At 35.8% G+C, this 18,371-nt stretch overlaps 1 protein-coding gene across 2 annotated transcripts; it reads right to left on the bottom strand.

Moving 5' to 3' along the window:
- Positions 1-322: 322 nt before the first annotated feature.
- On the bottom strand, positions 323-17,881 carry FAM133B (family with sequence similarity 133 member B). 2 transcript variants are annotated; one of them, XM_087947717.1, is made up of 11 exons: positions 17,674-17,881; positions 12,876-12,973; positions 8,637-8,715; positions 7,074-7,148; positions 6,879-6,908; positions 6,591-6,659; positions 4,498-4,593; positions 4,113-4,160; positions 2,453-2,548; positions 2,017-2,061; positions 323-1,332 (listed from the first exon to the last, which is right to left on the bottom strand). In XM_087947717.1, the coding sequence occupies exons 1-11, from the start codon at positions 17,695-17,697 to the stop codon at positions 1,210-1,212; spliced, it is 783 nt and encodes a 260-aa protein (XP_087803843.1). In that variant the 5' UTR covers positions 17,698-17,881; the 3' UTR covers positions 323-1,209. The 2 variants fall into 2 exon arrangements, with proteins under 2 accessions (XP_087803843.1, XP_026531482.1); XM_026675697.2 differs by having other exon boundaries at positions 6,879-6,911; positions 17,674-17,878.
- Positions 17,882-18,371: the final 490 nt, after the last annotated feature.

Below are 18,371 nucleotides of genomic sequence, written 5' to 3'. Positions count from 1 at the left end.
CAAAGAGTAGTCAGCTGTGCTATATTAGATTGATACTTCTATCTATTCCAGTAGAATATATAAAAGTGGGGGAAAACTTAGAGGGGAATATTAAGATTTTTCCCCCTTTGTTACTTATGTAAAAAGAATAGTGTCTTATATCTGAAGTTAAAATGAGGCTAACTGAATTGTCAGTCTTCATTTTCACTTGTTCGTATAGTATAGACACTTTTCTCTGTACCTAATACCAACATTAGAAGTGAACATGCCCAAAGGAGCAAGAACATCCACTTTTCATTTCATTCATCAGCCAAGCATATGTTTCATCATTAGAATTACATCATCCTGGATGAAAGATGAAAGTTTATTAACATAAAGTAAACAAAAACAGCCTATCATAATCAGCTCAGTTACAATTATTGGCCTAGCCAGTCTTCCACACTTCCATTTACTTTAATGGGGCATGCTCAGAAATTTCATAGTGGATTTCCCCTTAAATTCTTAAAGAAAAAAACTGCAGTTTATATAATGGGAAGTACTGAAACAATATTAGCTAAACTGATTCATCTGTCAAATCAAACTATGTGTTCTAATTAACAACTTCAACCCAAAAACACAAGAATAAAATTATATTACACATATCTAAAAAAAGTAACATTTGTATATATTAATGCTACGTTCCTATTCCAAAAATGGTATCAGTAAAAATAAAATGTCACAGGAGTTGCTAAATGACATTCGATTCTGTAGAAGAATTTTGCAAATGTCTTTATAATAGAAAATTAAGTTTCACTACTAGTCTGTTAAAATAAAACACCCAAATTCAACTTTGGTTTATAGATACAGGCCTCCTGATGCATCTTTGTCCACAGGGAGTTGCCTCATTCATTACAACAATGAAGCTGATTGACATCTGCATATCAGATCACATGCACATATCCCTGAATAAAGTAGGCAAAACTTTTTGGCATCCATCCAGTTTTACTCTACTGCTCAATCATGTAAACCATGGGAAGGGCTTCTTTCCAAAATGTCCTATTAGCTACTGGAGTTCTAGAGAAGGGTACTATATGTATATTAAGCATCAGGCAACAACAATGGCTATTTCCAGCCCAATGGTACTGGGCAAGCTGAATGTCTAGATTTGTTAACACATAGGAGAGCTCATGCAGTTGGCAGATTTTATCATAATTTTCACAATTTGCAATTCTCTATGGTATCTACAGTCTCTCACTGCACTTTCGATGAAAGAAAAACCTGACTTAAGTATTTTGGATGAGAGCTTGAGCTGGCTGTTTTCTTTTTCTTCTTTTTGCTATGCTTCTTGTTTTTCTTTCGCTTTTTTGTTTTATCCTTTAAAAAGAAATACCAAAAGACAATTGTTATATACTGAAACTACCTGATTCCAATTCAAGTTTTGTCTCTCCAAATGCATTTTCAAGGAAAGAATTAAAGCCACCGAATATCACAAAAAGCCATCTAAATTAAGAATAACAAATACCACTCTATTAAAAGATTTACAGAAAGCACAGATTTATCTCTAGAGTTGTTTTTCTTCACATATAAATTCTAACTTTAATTCCTCATATCACATTTCATTAATCGGGAAAAAAATTCCAAAAAACCTAATTCATAATTGCCAAGTGAAATTAGCAAGGCTATATTAAATAATCTATATTAAATTTGATTTGTTAATTCACTTTATCTCTTATTACCTGCTTAGGACTATTGTATTCAGGAAAAAATAATATTTTTTAAATTTCTAGAATCAATCATTTAAATTTAATACTGTAGTATTCATTATTTATTTATTAGATTTCTATGCCACATTTCTGTCAAACATTCCAGGCACTGTACTCCTTTGCAGTCCTCCTATTTTCTGACTAGTATTTTTACTCTAATGGGGATTAAGTATTTATCTATATCTTATGTGCATTATGTAATAATTGAAAATCATCCAATTATTGATACAGTAGAGTCACGAGAAATTAGAGCAATTGAAATAGGGAGTTCTTAGACAGATAAAAATAAGCTTACGTTTTTCTCTTTTTCTTCACTGTTTTTCTTCTTTTTTGCTTGTACCTAAGTGTGAAGAAAAGAAGAATGACAGAATACACATTTTTCAAAAAGGCTGAAAAACTGAAATAGCAACCACAATAGAAATGTTGCTTAATAATACTTTGGAAAAAAGGACTACTTCTCCAATAGCTATTTTGTACTATCTGGTGATTTCCTGTTTTCTAATCCTGCTGCCATGCCTAAAATTTACAGGAACATCAGAGCCAACATTTTGGAGTTCTACAGTCTAGAAAGAACTATGTAAGAAAGATCTTTGGTGGGTCTCTTAATTCATGGTCATCTGAAGCAGAACATATGGGAAAAATGGACAAATATTTCCACGTATGCATATGAATGGAGAACCTGGTGAACATTTTAAAATCGTGTAAATGCTTTGCTTTATATTTAGACTGACCTCCTCTGTTTCAATCGATTCCAGTGAAGAGTCTGATGGCAATAATTCTTCCGTATGGTCTGCTTTTATTCTTTTCCTAACAAGACTTTTTGAATCCTAGGTAAGATAAAATATTTATAAAATAGTTATGGCTACTTTTGAAAACTCATATTTCCTCTGATAAAGAATAAGACTAGCCCCTCTTTCTTCAACTTTCTTGTTCTTCGCTATTGTCAGGTCTTGTTATCTGCTCTTTTTTAAAATGTACTGACCATATAATACTTTGAAGACTAGTAAATAGACACAACAAGTATTACATAGCCAGCACGCATGCACGTGCACACGCACACACACACACACACAACAGAGACAGGGACAGAGAAACAGAGACAGAGAGAAACACAGAAAGAAGGCAAAGTAGATAACAACAACCCTGGCAATAGCTAAGAGCAGGAAAGTTGAAGAGACGGAATTATTCTGTATAGTAAGACAACAAAATTCTACCTCTGCAAAGAAGCTGAAAAAAACCAATAACCGCTTAGTTAGCAGGAAAACAGTGCAGACTTATAACAACAGGATGACAAAATAGCAACAATAAACTATTGTTGATTAGAAAGACTGAATAATGGACATCGCAATCCCTGTAGACAAAGTAGAAGAGAAACAACTGGAGAAAATTACAAAATACAACCTGCAATTAGAAGTAAAATGACTATGGCAAAAGAAAGCAATCCCCATACCCCTGCAACATACTTGAACACCATCAGCATTGACAAAGTCATCATTAGTTAATTGCAAAAGGAAACTTCACTTGGAGTAGCTTACATCCTGCAACAGTACCTTTAATACTGTCATTTAACCACATCTGCCTATCCCAGATCTGTAGAAAAGAGTTCATAAGTTGATAAAAATGCCAAATCCAATCTAAACATCTAGTTGATGTTGGTTGCAATCCAAAATAATAATAATGATGATTTCAAAATATAAACATATAAAATTTTGGCACATAACTCACCAGATTTAACTATGGTTGAAAAGAAAAAAAGTATGGATAATTGATGTGACAATACTAGAAGAAAGTAAAACAGAAGACAAAGAACTGGAGAAGATTATAAAGTATCAAGATTCAAAAATCAAAATTGGAAGATTATGGAATAACCAGCAATGGTGGTCCCATGGTTACAGGGATATTGGGTGCCATATCAAAAAGCCTTGAATGGCACTTAGAAAATCTACATATTGACAATTTCATTTGTTAATTATATAAGACCACATCGTTTGGATCTGGATGTACACTATGCTGATATATTGACAACCTATAGTTTTTGAAACAAACTTGATATAAATGAAGGCCAACACCAATTAAAGAACTGGCAGTTATGATTTCACGTTGCTATTTATTTAAGAACAAAATCAAGACTAATTGCTGATTGTGTGACCAACTGCAATAATATACTTAACATCACATTAAATTAATAAATATTTACAGGCCAACTGATATAACAGATGTAAAGATCAGATTTTGGAATTAGTTTGCCTAACAACTAGCAATTTTAATGCTAAACAGCTGTTAATTTCAGAGCTTTTTTACAATTAGGCAACTAGGAACTTTCATTCAGTTATTCTATAATCGGACATTCATTTTCAAAGAATTTTTAAAAGTACTATGACATTGTTTTACCTTGTCTCTTTCATAATCTTCCTTTGTCCGTTTAGTTCTTAAACTATCCTAAATAATAAGAAGTAGTTATGATTAAAAAAACAACATTAATGACAGTGTACACTTAAATTTGCTTCTGTGTAAGCAAATAATGCAAAAGTAATGGCAACTGGTATTCTGGAATGGAATAATCAAAACAGAGCTTCAGTGAAAAATAAGACATACAGTATATGTACTGTATTACTGTTGCAATAGAGCAAATAAGAGCAAACAATGTGCCAGTTTAGAACAAAGCACAGAGATCCAAATTTCATTCATATTCCGCATATGCATTTCTATCACTAGTGCAGTCTAACCAATGTAATAGTTCATAAATTAGGTAAGGATACAATTTTTTTTACTTTACCTTGCTATCTGAATCAGAGTCTGAACCAGAGCTTTCGGATGACTTCTGTAAGGTGTGATATTTTTTTTTCTTTCTCTTTTTTCCTTGTTTCTTATCCTAATCATGAATATGATAAGAAAATTATTAGATTTTGTTCAGATTAATTCATTTCAGACATAAAGTATAAATGCATTTTCTTAACAACTAGCCATAGGAATAACTGGATTTTATGTTGTCCTTCCCATTTCTATATGTTCAAGATAATGACAGCATTTCTGTTTAATGCCTTTGTTTAATAATTCTTTATCAAATATTTTAATATTCTGATTTCTGAATCAGAAATATTTTAATATTGTGATTGACTGAATTCACGAAGCCATGAAAAAAATTTTTTCAGAGAAAAACAAATAAAGCTAAAAAATATTCTTAAAATGAAAATTTTATAAATTAAATGGAAGCAGGGTTTAAAGTTAATAGTAATTCAGTGTTTATTCAAAAGCTCAATATAAATTATTCTGAACTAATATATTATATTCCAGTTGTAAAAGGAGCAAAATTCAATTTAGATTATTTTTATCAATTATTATATTACTTCAATGAAAAATAAAAGGCAAAACATTCTGATAATAATTGTTCATACTTTGGAACTATGATTTCAATCAACATCAGAAAGGCAAATAATTTTTTAAAAAAAATCAAAAGTCCTGATTCATGAACAAATCTTGCCTAGTTAATAGTTATCAGCCTCTGAGAAGTCATACTGATTTGATGATTTTGAACAATTTGAACTACAGCACCTAAAGACTTTTACTCCTCATATCCTTTTATACAACCTTTACTTTATGTCAAATAGTTGCATACCAATGCTTTTACTAAAGATCAAAGAGGAATTTTCTTTATTCTTCACAATTCTGTATTGTGAAATGCCAAAAGGGGTTGGAACTAACATGAGTACCTTCTGTATTAGAATCTCAACTGCTACTTCTTCTCTGCTCAGGAATATCAGAAGGCAGAGAATTGATAAGGAGAGAGGATACTTATCTTTCTGACTAACTAAATGTTTCCTTCAAGATTCCTCCAAATGTTTTTCTTCAAGAGATCTATACCGGTTCCTACCACATATGCATGCTAAAATCATGACTAGGAAACCAATAAAATCTACAATTCTTCTGTGAAAAGAATCCCTTCTGCTATTAATTCATAATGATTTGTGATGTAATAAATCATTCTACTAAGAGTGTTTATTTTTATAATGGTTCAGGGCATCTTGTCATTCTGCTAAAAATTCAGTCTTGTAAGGATCCTTAAACAGTCCACACTTGTCTACTGCAATAGGAGAGTCCTCAACAATGGTGCATTGTGTTTTAGAAATTCAATTGCCTGTTTAATACATGTATTAGAAGAGTTTCATTTCAACACTTTCCTTTTTTTCTACAAAGTTGTTCATTTTTGCTGGTATTCACTAAAATTGTGTTAATGTCTATTGAGAAATAGCACAAGTTGTTTCTGATGTGAAAGTAAAAAATGTGTACAAACACATCTCCCTTTCACTTCCATTGATGTATGGATATGCATCAGCTTCCTACATTATCCAGTTACAGAAGATACAGGAAAGCTTGGGTTTTAGCACAGTCATGTCAGCCATTAAATGAATGAACTAAATGTATTTTCAAGTAACAGATGGGAATCAGAAATAGATACACGCTTTCTCTCTCATTTTTAGCACCAAAAGAGGTAGTGGGATTTCATAAGAGTACTCCTTCCTAAGCTACATGAGTGGTTCCTTGCTTTTTCACAAACAATTGTTGCAGGAGGAAAATTTCCCCCTACAGGATGAAGAGGAAAAACAAGGTACAGTTTCATGTTCCTTTAATTCTCTGGAGCAAATTTTCAGAGAATAGCAGTGACAGACATTTACTCTCACTTCAGCCAGCAGAAGAATATAATGAATCTGGTACTAGTCAACAAACGTAGGGATGCCCTGCCCTTCAAATGGCTTTAAAAACCAGTTCCTTAAAAGATTTCTGACATTTCAATGAAAATGATACTGCTTCTCCTTCATTTAGACACCCATTTTGAATACGAAATTATAGAAAATTACAATTCAGTCTTACCTCATCTTCAATATCAGATGAACTGCTGGAAGAATCAGAGCTTGATGAGGAAGAGGAAGATGGAGATAACTTGACCAAAGATAACAAAACGTAAATTTGTGAGATGCAGAATTTGTCAACAGAATAAATTAACCCCTACCCCTCAAATTTATGGATATTATCCAAAGCTGCATCACCTGCATTTAAAAACCAATATTAAACATTTATAATAAAAATCTAAAAATCACCCTTTCCCATTTAAATAAACTATATCTTAGGTGTTGAAAAATAAATGAAATCTTTGCTCACCCTACTGGATTTCTTCTTCTCTTTTTTCTTCTTCTAAAAAAAGGATTTTTCCCCATTAATATGTTTGAATGGTTAACATTTTTGAAGTATATTTTATTATAACAGCCACAATAATGCACTTAAAGCAAAGACTATTGTAACAGGAAAACTTCAAATCCCTAGTTCCGCACGGAGTGCACATATGAGGGCACTTACCTCTTTCTTCCTTGAAGTGCTTTCATTTCCACTTAACAATTTCTCTCTATGTTTTTCCAGTTCTTTTTTCCAGTTCTGAAAAACAATTGAAACAATTATGAGTTTTTCTCAAGTGCCCTTTGGATTGCCTTTATGACCACTAACTCATAAGAACCTATTTCCAGAGATGGGAAATTTGTTTGAAATCATTAAACTGGAATTCTATATACATTCTCCTGGAACAAAATCTCATTGAATCCATTCATTTATATAATGTACTAGTCGGTTGGATATCCATGCTTCACTATGGAACTATGTGATCGGATATGATAAATTGACAGTTAAAGCTTGAACATTAATCAGTAGTTACGATCGGCCGCTCCGCTCCCCTTCTCTCCCTCAGGCTTAACCCGCAGAAGCCTCTCCTCTCCTATTCCCCCACCCCTCAGGCTGGTCCCTCTTTCTCTCCCTCAGGCGTGCCCCATTGATCCTCTCCAATCCCCTTCTCTCCCTCAGGCTGGCCTCACAGAGGCCTCTCCTATCTTATACCCTTCTTTCCCTCAGGCTGGCCCCATTGATCCTCTCCTATTCCCTTCTCTCCCTTTCAGGTGAGGAGGGGGAGTAGAATGTCTAACTCTTTAGTATCAGAGTGTTTTTCAGATGGGGAGGGGGAATAGAATGTCTAAACTCCCAGCCCGCAGGCCGGGTAAGTCACATGCTGGTCACGCCCAAGTGGCAGTTAGAACAGATTTCTTTTCAGGTGGGGAGGGGGAGTAGAACTCCTTAGCATCAGAGCGTGTTAATAATAATATAAGAAATACTAATGATCTGATGGTCATTTCAAACAATCCTTTCTTAGTGAGCATCTAGAAGCCAAGAGGAACATACGTTGCAAATTTCAAGTTTGTAGGCCTTACGGTTCTGGAGATTTTGTGGTGATGCGTGAGTGGTATTTCGCTTTTATATATATCGAAAATATGCTGCCAGATTCCTGTTCACTTTTTAATAGAATGTACTACTAGGCTTCATTACAGAGGTAGTCAGTTCTGCAACCGAGCCCCCTATAATTTATTGGATGCCACAGAAAGAATGAGAACACATGCATTTTTGCTTCTGTATCTTAGATAGAGCAGCAATGTGGCTTTTCTCATCAACTACCACTATAGATTATAGTGGACTAATATGCTTAACATTTATGGCCAACCTTAAGTACTTGTGGTGCCTAATGTTCAATCACTGTTAAGAGCTGAATATCCAATCACATCTTTATTAATCATCATTATTAATAATAAATATTAATGATTGATAATGCTAGCATTACTCATTAATATTAATTAATAATATTAGCATTATTAATATAAGATGTGCTGGATTAGATCTGCAATCATTGAAAGCTAACATGGTAGAATATTTATTTTTATTGCTAATCACGTTTGCACTGGATCTTTTGATGCATCTGCATGAGAAGCTATTAATACTGAATATATCTATTAGCATAAAAGTAAAATTTAATTAGTATGTTAATACTAATAATAATACAGATGTACAATATAGGCTTGTCTCTACATTAATCAAATAACAAACCTCATTCATTCTTTCTTCAAATTCTGCTAAGGCCTTGGAACCTTTCTTCTTCTTTTCTAGTTGTTCTTTTACTTCTTCCCTTTAATGAAAAATACATGATCTGTAACTGATATATACATTTAGATCTAAAAATATTAACTTAGAAGATGCTGTCTGAGCTTGGTGGTGGTTTTTCTAGATATTTCATTACCAAACCATGTAACATCATCAGTGCAGATATTGATTTAAAGAAACTGAAAGAAAACTTGCTCTCTTTCTGTTTGTGGATCTCAGGTGAAATTGTGGTTTAATGCAACTGTGGTTGCATTCATGAAGAATGCAACTTCTATTAAATGGAAATCTGCACAAAGGTTTGTGAAATTTTATTTATTGAATTTATATACAGTATGTCACAGAAGTGAGTATATCTCCTCACATTTTGTAAATATTTATCTTTTCATGTGACAACACTGAAGAAATGACACTTGGCTACAATGTAGTGGGTATACAGCTTGTATAACAGTGTGAATGTGCTGTCCCCTCAAAATAACGCAACACACAGCCATTGATTTGCAAACTGTTAGTAACAAAAGTGAGTACACCCCTAATGATAATGTCCAAATGGGGCCCAAAGTGTCAATATTTTATATGGTCACCATTATTTTCCAGCACTTCCTTAATCTCTTGGACATAGTTCACCAGAGCTCCACAGGTTGCCACTGGAGTCCTCTTCCATTCCTGCATGACATCACAGAGCTAGTGGATGTTAGAGACTTTGCACACCTCCACCTTCCGTTTCATGATGCGCCACAGATGCTCAACAGGGTTTAGGTCTGGAGACATGCTTGGCCATTCCATCACCTTTACCCTCAGCTTCATTAGCATTGGAGGTGTGTTTGGGGTCATTATGTTGGAATACTGCCCTGCGGCCCAGTCTCTGAAGGGAGGGGATCATGCTCTGCTTCAGTATGTCACAGTACATGTTGGCATTCATGGTTCCCTCAATGAACTGTAGCTCCCCAGTGCTGGCAGCACTTATGCAGCCCCAGACTATGACATTCCACCACCATGCTTAACTGTAGGCAATACATACTTGTCTTGGTACTCCTCACCTGGTTACCACCACACATGTTTGACACCATCTGAACCAAATAGGTTTATCTTGATCTCATCGGACCACAGGACATGTTCCAGAAATCCATGTCCTTAGTCTGCTTGTCTGCAGCGAAATGTTTGCAGGCTTTCTTGTGCATCATTTTTAGAAGAGGCTTCCTTCTGGGATGACAGCCCTGCAGACCAATTTGATGCAGCCTGCGGCGTATGGTCTGAGCACTGACAGGCTGACCCCCCCACCTTCAATCTCTGCAACAATGCTGGCAGCACTCAGACATCTATTTCCCAAAGCCAGCCTCTGGAAATGATGCTGAGCACAGGCACTCAACTTCTTTGGTCGACCATAGGGAGGCCTGTTCTGAATGGAACCTGTCCTGTTAAACCGCTGTATGGTCTTGGCCACCATGCTGCAACTCAGTTTCAGGGTCTTGGCAATCTTCTTATAGCCTAGGTCATCTTTATGTAGAGCAACACTTTGTTGTTTCAGATCCTCAGAGAATTCATTTCCATGAGGTGCCATGTTGAACTTCCAATGACCAGTATGAGAGTGAGAGCGATAACACCAAATTTTACACACCTGAGACCTTGTAACACTAACGAGTCACATGACACCAGAGAGGGAAAACTGCTACTTGGGTCCCATTTGGACATTATCACTTAGGGGTGTATTCACTTTTGTTGCCAGGAGTTTAGACATTAATGGCTGTGCATTGTTTTTATTTTGAGGGGACAGCACATTTACACTGTTATGCAAGCTATATACCCACTACTTTACATTGTAGCCAGGGTGGGATGCTACTGGTTTGGCCCGATTCTATAGAACCAATAGCTCCATAGAGCAGCTGACACTGAACCGGTTCGCTGCAACGACCTTCTGGTCATCTGTTTGGCCCACCCGTCCGCCTGGGCTCTTGGGTGTCCTTTATTTGTGCGGCACAGCTGAGGTTGAAAAAGCAGGAAAGAAGAGGATTTTCAAACACCGTGCACCCACGCGCAGCGCTTGTCAGCTGTCCGGGCGGCACATGATCATGATTTTTCGCAAATGCTCCACACGCATGTGCAAAACGCACTCTCACCAAACCGGTTGTAAAACCGGTTGAATCCCACCCCTGATTGTAGCCAAGTGTCATTTCTTCAGCGTTGTCACATGAAAATGTTGTGGCTCCGGGCTTGGATTCAGCTCTTGTGGCTGATGTGAGTTGAATGTAAGGAACAGAGGATGTCTAAGGAGGCAAACTCAGCTGGAACGAAGGAGGAGGGCGAGTCAGTAAATTAGCATGTTGCCTCAATGAGTATAAGAGGACACAGCTGGTTGGTAACATTTGCCAGGAACAAAGTGACTTATTGAATGAGGACGTTACAGCAAGAAGCTCTGAGGCTTGAGATTATTTACCAGGACTGGTTTGCCAGACAGAGTCAAGATTTATTGCTGTGGACCGTGGATTAAAAGCAGCCGTTATCTTGTGAGACTTCATTCTGTTTGAATTCCTTTTGAAACGGCTGCTTTCTGTTTTGTTCGCTTTAATTTGAAGGGGAGTCATAACATTTTTGTTCCTGGCCACAAACAAACCATCTTTAAAGCAAGATGGATTCAAATCAACTGCAGCGTTTGGTAGAACAGCAACAACAGCAAATAAACCAGCTACTGCAAAGCAATGTGACACTTCAGAATCAGGTAACACAATTGCTGAATTATGTTTCCAGCTTACAAAGCCCTGCTGCTGTTCCCCCTGCCCCTCCTGTGAGGAAAAGCCCGGTATCCATGCCGGAGAAATTTTCTGGGCAAATGGACAGGTTCCTGGCATTTATGAGTCAATGCAAATTGTTTATCTCTCTGAGGCCTGAAGACTTCCCAACTGACCGGGCTAAAGTAGGATTTATGATCAGTTTATTAACTGGGCAGGCTGCCAATTGGGCTACTCCCTTGTTAGTTCAAGATAGCCCGTTGTTGGACAATTTCCAGGGTTTTCTCCAACAAATGAGAGTGATGTTTGAGAACCCAATTAAGATACAAACTGTGGACAGACGGTTATGGGACATTAATCAGGGGAAACGTTCCCTGCAGGAATACGTTGCAGAATTTCGTTTGCTGTGTATGGACTCTAACTGGAATGAACCGGCTCATATGGCTGCATTCCAGGAAGGCTTGTCTGATGCCACCAAGGATGAGCTAGTCCATGCAGAGCGGGCTTTAACTTTGGATGCATTGATAGTTCAGTGCTTACGTATTGAAGCTCGTTTACAGCAACGTGGATGCAAATGGCTCGTTATGGAACCATCTTCGTTTTCTTGGGCACAACCCACGGTTAAGGCTGAGGAGCCGATGGAGTTAGGCGCACTCCGCCCTCGCTTAACGGCGCGAGAACGTTCGAGAAGGTTCCAGGAAGGCTTGTGCCTTTATTGCGGGGGTCCGGGACATTTTGCAAATTCCTGCACTTGGAGAGGGACTCGCAGACCTGTGCCTGAAACCCCTCCTGGCCCGTCAGGAAACGGGGTAGGCCTGACCTCGGGGAAACCTTAGGTCGGGCACATTCTAAACCCCCATCCCAAATTGCCAAATTCTGTTTGAATTCCTTTTGAAACGGCTGCTTTCTGTTTTGTTCGCTTTAATTTGAAGGGGAGTCATAACATGAAAAGATATACTTAAATATTTACAAAATGTGAGGAGGTGTACTCACTTCTGTGACATACTGTAGCTACCCATCTCACATACACAACTCTGGGCAACTAACCATAAATTATGCAGTTGAATTTCCCACATTTGAGGAAACTGCAGGAGACAGTTCATCTGGAATGAAATTGGTGAGTCTCACCATTTAAAATTTCATGATCAAGGATTTTGTCCTGCTGGTAAAAGCCTTAAAGCATCTGTAAGTCTTAAAGAGTTTCATTTTGCCCCAAAAAACAAAATGTGAAAAAATGATCCAAATTTGGGGCCTATCCACATTTGGATAAGTCCCAAAAGCCAGAATGGGGGGTAGCCTACATAGGGACCTCAAACTCCATTTTCTATTTCCTGATTTAATGTCATATGTGAACTAATCTATTAATTTGGGGCACAGGTATTACATTAAGGCAAACTTTACTACTTTTCTTTCTTAACAAAGTAATCTCATAAAAGGAACAAAATGATCATTTGTAGCATACCATGTTGGCCTTGGTCTGTTCAAGTAATCTTGTATTGTAGGTCCTGAAGATGGAGCAGGACCTCGTGATCTAGCCATTGCTATAGGATTCATGTATGCCTTAAATATGACAAAGAAAGAGAGAACATTAAATTATTCCAATCTGCAAAGCCTAAAAGTAACTTTTTTCTATTAATTTTAAAAAATGATATATTGTCATTTAGCTAACCTACATAAGTTACCAACTTGATATAATTTTTAATGTATTGGAAACCGACGTGGCTTAATTTTTTGGTGATGTATCCTGCTTCTTCCCCAACTGTTATAAAAAACTAATATTTAAATGTTATATATGTACTATTCAAACTTTTATATATTGTATAAATAAATGTAATATATTTATATAAAAACCCTATCAGTGATTAATGAAATACAGTTAAGTTCTGTATGGTTATGTCACTTGGGAGTGGGGAGGCAGTATGCTGGGATATTTCTTAGTTTTAATTTGCCTCAGCAAAAGCTGGGTACAATTGGATTCTGGGAAATAATTCTGCTCAAGAAAAATTGTGCGAAACTAACACAGAGGATCAACTAATACTGTTATATTCTTGTTAAAGGATCAAAGCAACAAAATAAATATGGTATCATTAAGACTATTAAATTTATCACTAAGCTTGCTAAGAGAATATAGTATATAAGAGAGAGAATGAATGTTGCTCCTACATTTCCTTCCTTTCCTTTCACTATGTTACTACATCAACTTTTGATGATCTTATAAAAACTAGTTACGCTCTTAAAACATGGGACCTAATTAAATGTAGTATCTTATATATGAAATGAAAGCTGGAGTGGAGATGACTAATTTCTTATAGCATAAAATGAGAGTATAGACAAACACTCCTACCTATATCATTACCACCTTTTCAAATCTCTGACATTCCTACCTCCCTATGCAATCCCAAACGTGTATTTTCATTGTTAGAAACCTTCAGTGAAGAACAGTTTGTAGTAAAGTAAAAGAAAAGAAAATATTCAATATTGCCATCTCTTAATCTTATTTTTTAATTAAAAAGATAATAAAAGAATTATTATGATATTAATTTTTAATGAAGCTATTGTATGCAAATGTAATCCTGGAAACATACATATATATTCAGACATGCATACCTAGGGCATGCTATTCATTACTGATTTAATAGCAGGTTATCACGAAACTTATGAGAAATCACCCTTTTTGTATCAATGCTATTTCTTTACTCATAAGGCATTCATGATTTAATATAGATGTTATTGTTTCCTATGTATATTGTCAATATTCATTTCATATTGTTTCCTACGTACATTATCATTTTGACCTACCAGTCATTTAATATGAGTAGTTTCATGGATGGAAGCATATATTACCCTTATTTATAAGGAACAATCAGACCCACAAAAAGTTCAAAACTATAGACCAATATCACTTTTAAATGTAGATTACAAAATAATGGCCACAATAATGGCCACAATAAATGTAGATTACAAAATAATGGCCACAATATGGTGGAAAGATTAAAGAGAGTATTAAGTAGAATTATCCACACTGATCAGAATGGCTTCCTCCCCTATAGGCAAATAAAAACAAATATAAGAACCATTATGGATATATTGGAATATTATGAAGCATACTCAACCAAGACAATGGCATTGATATTTTTAGACTCCCAGAAGGCATTTGACAACCTGAATTGGAACTTCCTTATTAAACAACTGATAGGCATGAAATTTGGTGAAAATTTTATAGGATTTATTAAGACAATTTATAACATGCAAACCGCAAAAATATTAATAAATGGGGAAAATACAGATACCATAAAGATAAATAAGGGAGTAAGACAAGGCTGCCCCATAGCTCCTCTATTGTATATATTGGCACAAAAGACTGTCTTAGTACAAATTAGGCAAAAACAAGAGATTAGAGGACTAAAAATTAAAAAAGAGGAATATAAACTCCAGGTATTCGCCGATGATATGGCATTTATATTAGAAGAACCCTTAGAAGCGAGCCCTATACTACTAAGAGAAATAGAAGAATACGGAAAGGTGGCAGGGTTAAAAATTAACAAAGAAAAAACAAAAGTGTTAACAAAAAACTGTACAAAGGAGCAGAAGGAAGAACTAACAAATAAATTAGGTATGCAGGGGATAAATAAAGTAAAATACCTAGGGATCTGTTTGACTGCTAGATGTTCGTTGATTAAAAAAGATAACTATGATAAGTTAATAATGCAAATAGTTAAAGATTTAGATAATTGGGCCAAATTGCAGTTATTGCTATTGGGATGTATTTCGATAGTAAAAATGAATATTTTGCCAAAATTGTTGTTCTTGTTTCAGACAGTGCCAGTCAAGTTGGAAAAGAATTTTTTTGTAGAATTAAACAAATGTATATCTAAATTTATATGGCAGAGGAAAAAACCCAGAGTGAAATATAAATTATTACAGGATGCCAAGAAAAAAGGAGGATTTGGCCTTCTAGATTTTGGATTATATTATGATGCTGCTATAGTAAACTGGCTTAAGGATTGGGTTAAATTAGAAAATGGGTCATAGTATTGAATTAGATAAGTGGGAACACATTTGGCAAACATATTACAAGTTAACCACGTCAGCCTCATATAAAGAAAACTTACATAAAATGGTTCATCGCTGGCACCTACCTCCTGCGAGACTGGGTAAGATGTTCCCCAAACTACCACCCAATTGTTGGAAATGTAACTACACACAAGGAACATATTTTCATATGTGGTGGACTTACCCATGTGCTCAGAAGTTTTGGAGAAATATTAGAAATTGGATTTTAAATATAACAAAACAAAATTTAAAACTTGAACCCGAAACCTTTCTGCTAAGTATGATAGATTCAAACATGGAAAAAATCAATATTTAATTTTGCACATCATAACTGCGGCCAGAATAACATACGCACAAAACTGGAAACTGTCTTCCATCCCTTCAGAGGATATGGTAATTAAAAAAATGCATGAATGCACTGAGATGGATAGCCTAACCAAACTGTTAAAAAATAAACAAGATAGTGACTATTATGAAATATGGAACATTTGGTATGAGTGGTTAAAGAAAAGGTAATATTTGATATTTGGATAAGTTATGGAAATGACAGAAGATGTGCATTTAATCATAAACTATATCGAGAAATTAAAACATTAAAAGAATGAAAGAGTTATTGTAACAAGGCAGATCACGTCAATGATAAAGATAAAGAAAAAAAATTAACCATTGCTCAATATATGTTGTAAAATGTACAGTATGTATGTATGTGTGTATGTGTGTGTATATATATAAATTATATATATATAATTTGTCTGTTTTAAATGTATGTCAGATAAATGTTTTTCTAGAATAAATAAAAAATAAAAAATAAATATGAGTAGTTTCTGGATTCTACACAACTGGATGGTGCTATGGGCCTTGATAAGCAATCAGAATTGAAACATCAAATTCAGACCCAACTCTGAATAAAAACCCATCTTTGGGGAGTTTCTTTGCTTTCTGTCCCGTCCCGTCCCCCCCCCAACTTTTTTTCTGGATTAAATAAAATAACCTCAAAGCGACCCTTGAAAGCTAATATATAAATAAACACTTGAAGTTTTATTTTAGGCAGAGTTTGACTTATACAAATTGAGTCATCAGGCTGCCTATAAAACATGTCATTTATAATGTTAGCACACAAATCTTTGCTTTAAAGTGACCTGTTTTACAATGGATTTATTATTGCCTGTATTTATTCAAAAAAAAACAAAGATTATTCACAGAGAGAAACAAGAAACTTCCCCCCAGTTTTAACATTTCACTCTCAGTGTACTAAGTTTGATAAGTGCTTTTCTGGTCCTAAGAGCAACATATGCAATGCAGTTTTACTTAGGACAAATATAGTCAGTCATTTCTATGTCTTCAGTGTATTCTTAGGAATTTTAACAAAAGCAGGGATCATAGACTCTTCAAATAGGCAAATAAGGATAAGCACATTTATTTCTAAAAAGCACACAGATGCTTTTTGTACTTTTCATTTTCCACTTCTCTTTTGGATATATCTTACTGCTCGATATATAAGTATGTCCCTCAAGTCTACCCTAAACGATCTATATATATTTTGATGTGATAATTAATTCATTTTAAAGCACAAAACAAAACAAAAACCACAAGATGAAAAACACGAAAAACAATGGACGTAAGTTTTGAAATACAAAAACGCAGGAATCAGATTATTTTACAATTAAAGACCTAATGCTGAAAAACATACAGGCACACTCCATATATTCATAAGATCAGACAATGCTTATTAAAAACAAAAAACAAAAACAGGTAACTTTTCAATCTCATCACATAATTGAGATGAAAAACTCACTAGATCTACATGGACAGAGGGGCCCAACTTACTACTTTGCTTTTATGACAGAGGGAGAAATGTTTCATGTGTAAAACCCAAACATCCCTCTCACAGCCACCCACTTTCCCCATTCAAACGACTATCAAGCCCATGACAACCAGAACTACTGCATTTTTAGTAGCTCAATCCTTTTGTCAATGCAATGAGGAAAGGTCTGCAGGATGTCTGTGACAGACACTGGCTGTTCCCTACGTATACTCTCCGACACCACCTATCTACCCACCCCCCAATTTCAAAGGTGGTCGCATAGCCACCGTCTCCCTCTTAGTCCATTATCCCCGCCCAGGCCAGGAAGAAAGGCTTGTGTCCCTTCTTCGAAACCTTTGCCGTTTCGATAGCGCGTGTAAGAAGAGAGACTTAGCTTACGCACCACCCGGTTATCCCTTTTCCCCATTGCGTGCAGGAATCCTGGAACCCCAGCGACGAAATCCAAACCGGCCTAGTGGAGCCCCTTTCTCCGCTACCCGTCAAGTTTTTAACATCAGATACTACGGAGCATGCTCAGTGACACCAAACATGTACAGTGGCAGACACTGAAGCTACACGCCCTTCCTTGTTTGCCCTTCCTTGTTTGCCCTGTAAAAAAGAAACCGGCGTTTAGTTATGTGCTGCGGCAGTATGATTTTCTTCCTTTTTTTTTTTTCTCTGCTCCCTTCGAAGCTAATCTTTAAATAGTTAAAATACTGTATGGAGTAAATGTAGGAGAATGAATGCGACCGCGATAAAACGAGAGTCCCCTGGGTTGCCAAAATTGTGAGAGGACGCAATGTTCATTTCTTGTCTCTCTTTTTTTTAATTCGCGGGAGATTCAAAAGAGAGCTCAGATCTGTAAAGTGAAGATCTACACTTCCTATGAACTTGGATGTAAAATAATGTTTACAAAAAGCACCACAACAGTATCACATCTTGTATCTTTGTAATGAGGGCATAGGTAAAAATCATTCAATAGCGTAAAGATCTGGGAATAAGTAAACAATTTCAGCTGCAAGAAAAACTTATAGGAGTGTTTCCCAATTTAAAACTTTTAAGATGTGTGGAGTATGTTTCCCAGAATTGCCCAGCCAGCCT

Source organism: Notechis scutatus, chromosome Z (assembly GCF_049901735.1).
Source record: "Notechis scutatus isolate UNSWTSFEM ecotype Mainland chromosome Z, rNotScu1.2, whole genome shotgun sequence".
In the NCBI taxonomy this organism is placed as follows: domain Eukaryota; kingdom Metazoa; phylum Chordata; class Lepidosauria; order Squamata; family Elapidae; genus Notechis; species Notechis scutatus.
This window is presented reverse-complemented; position numbering and strand designations above follow the sequence as displayed.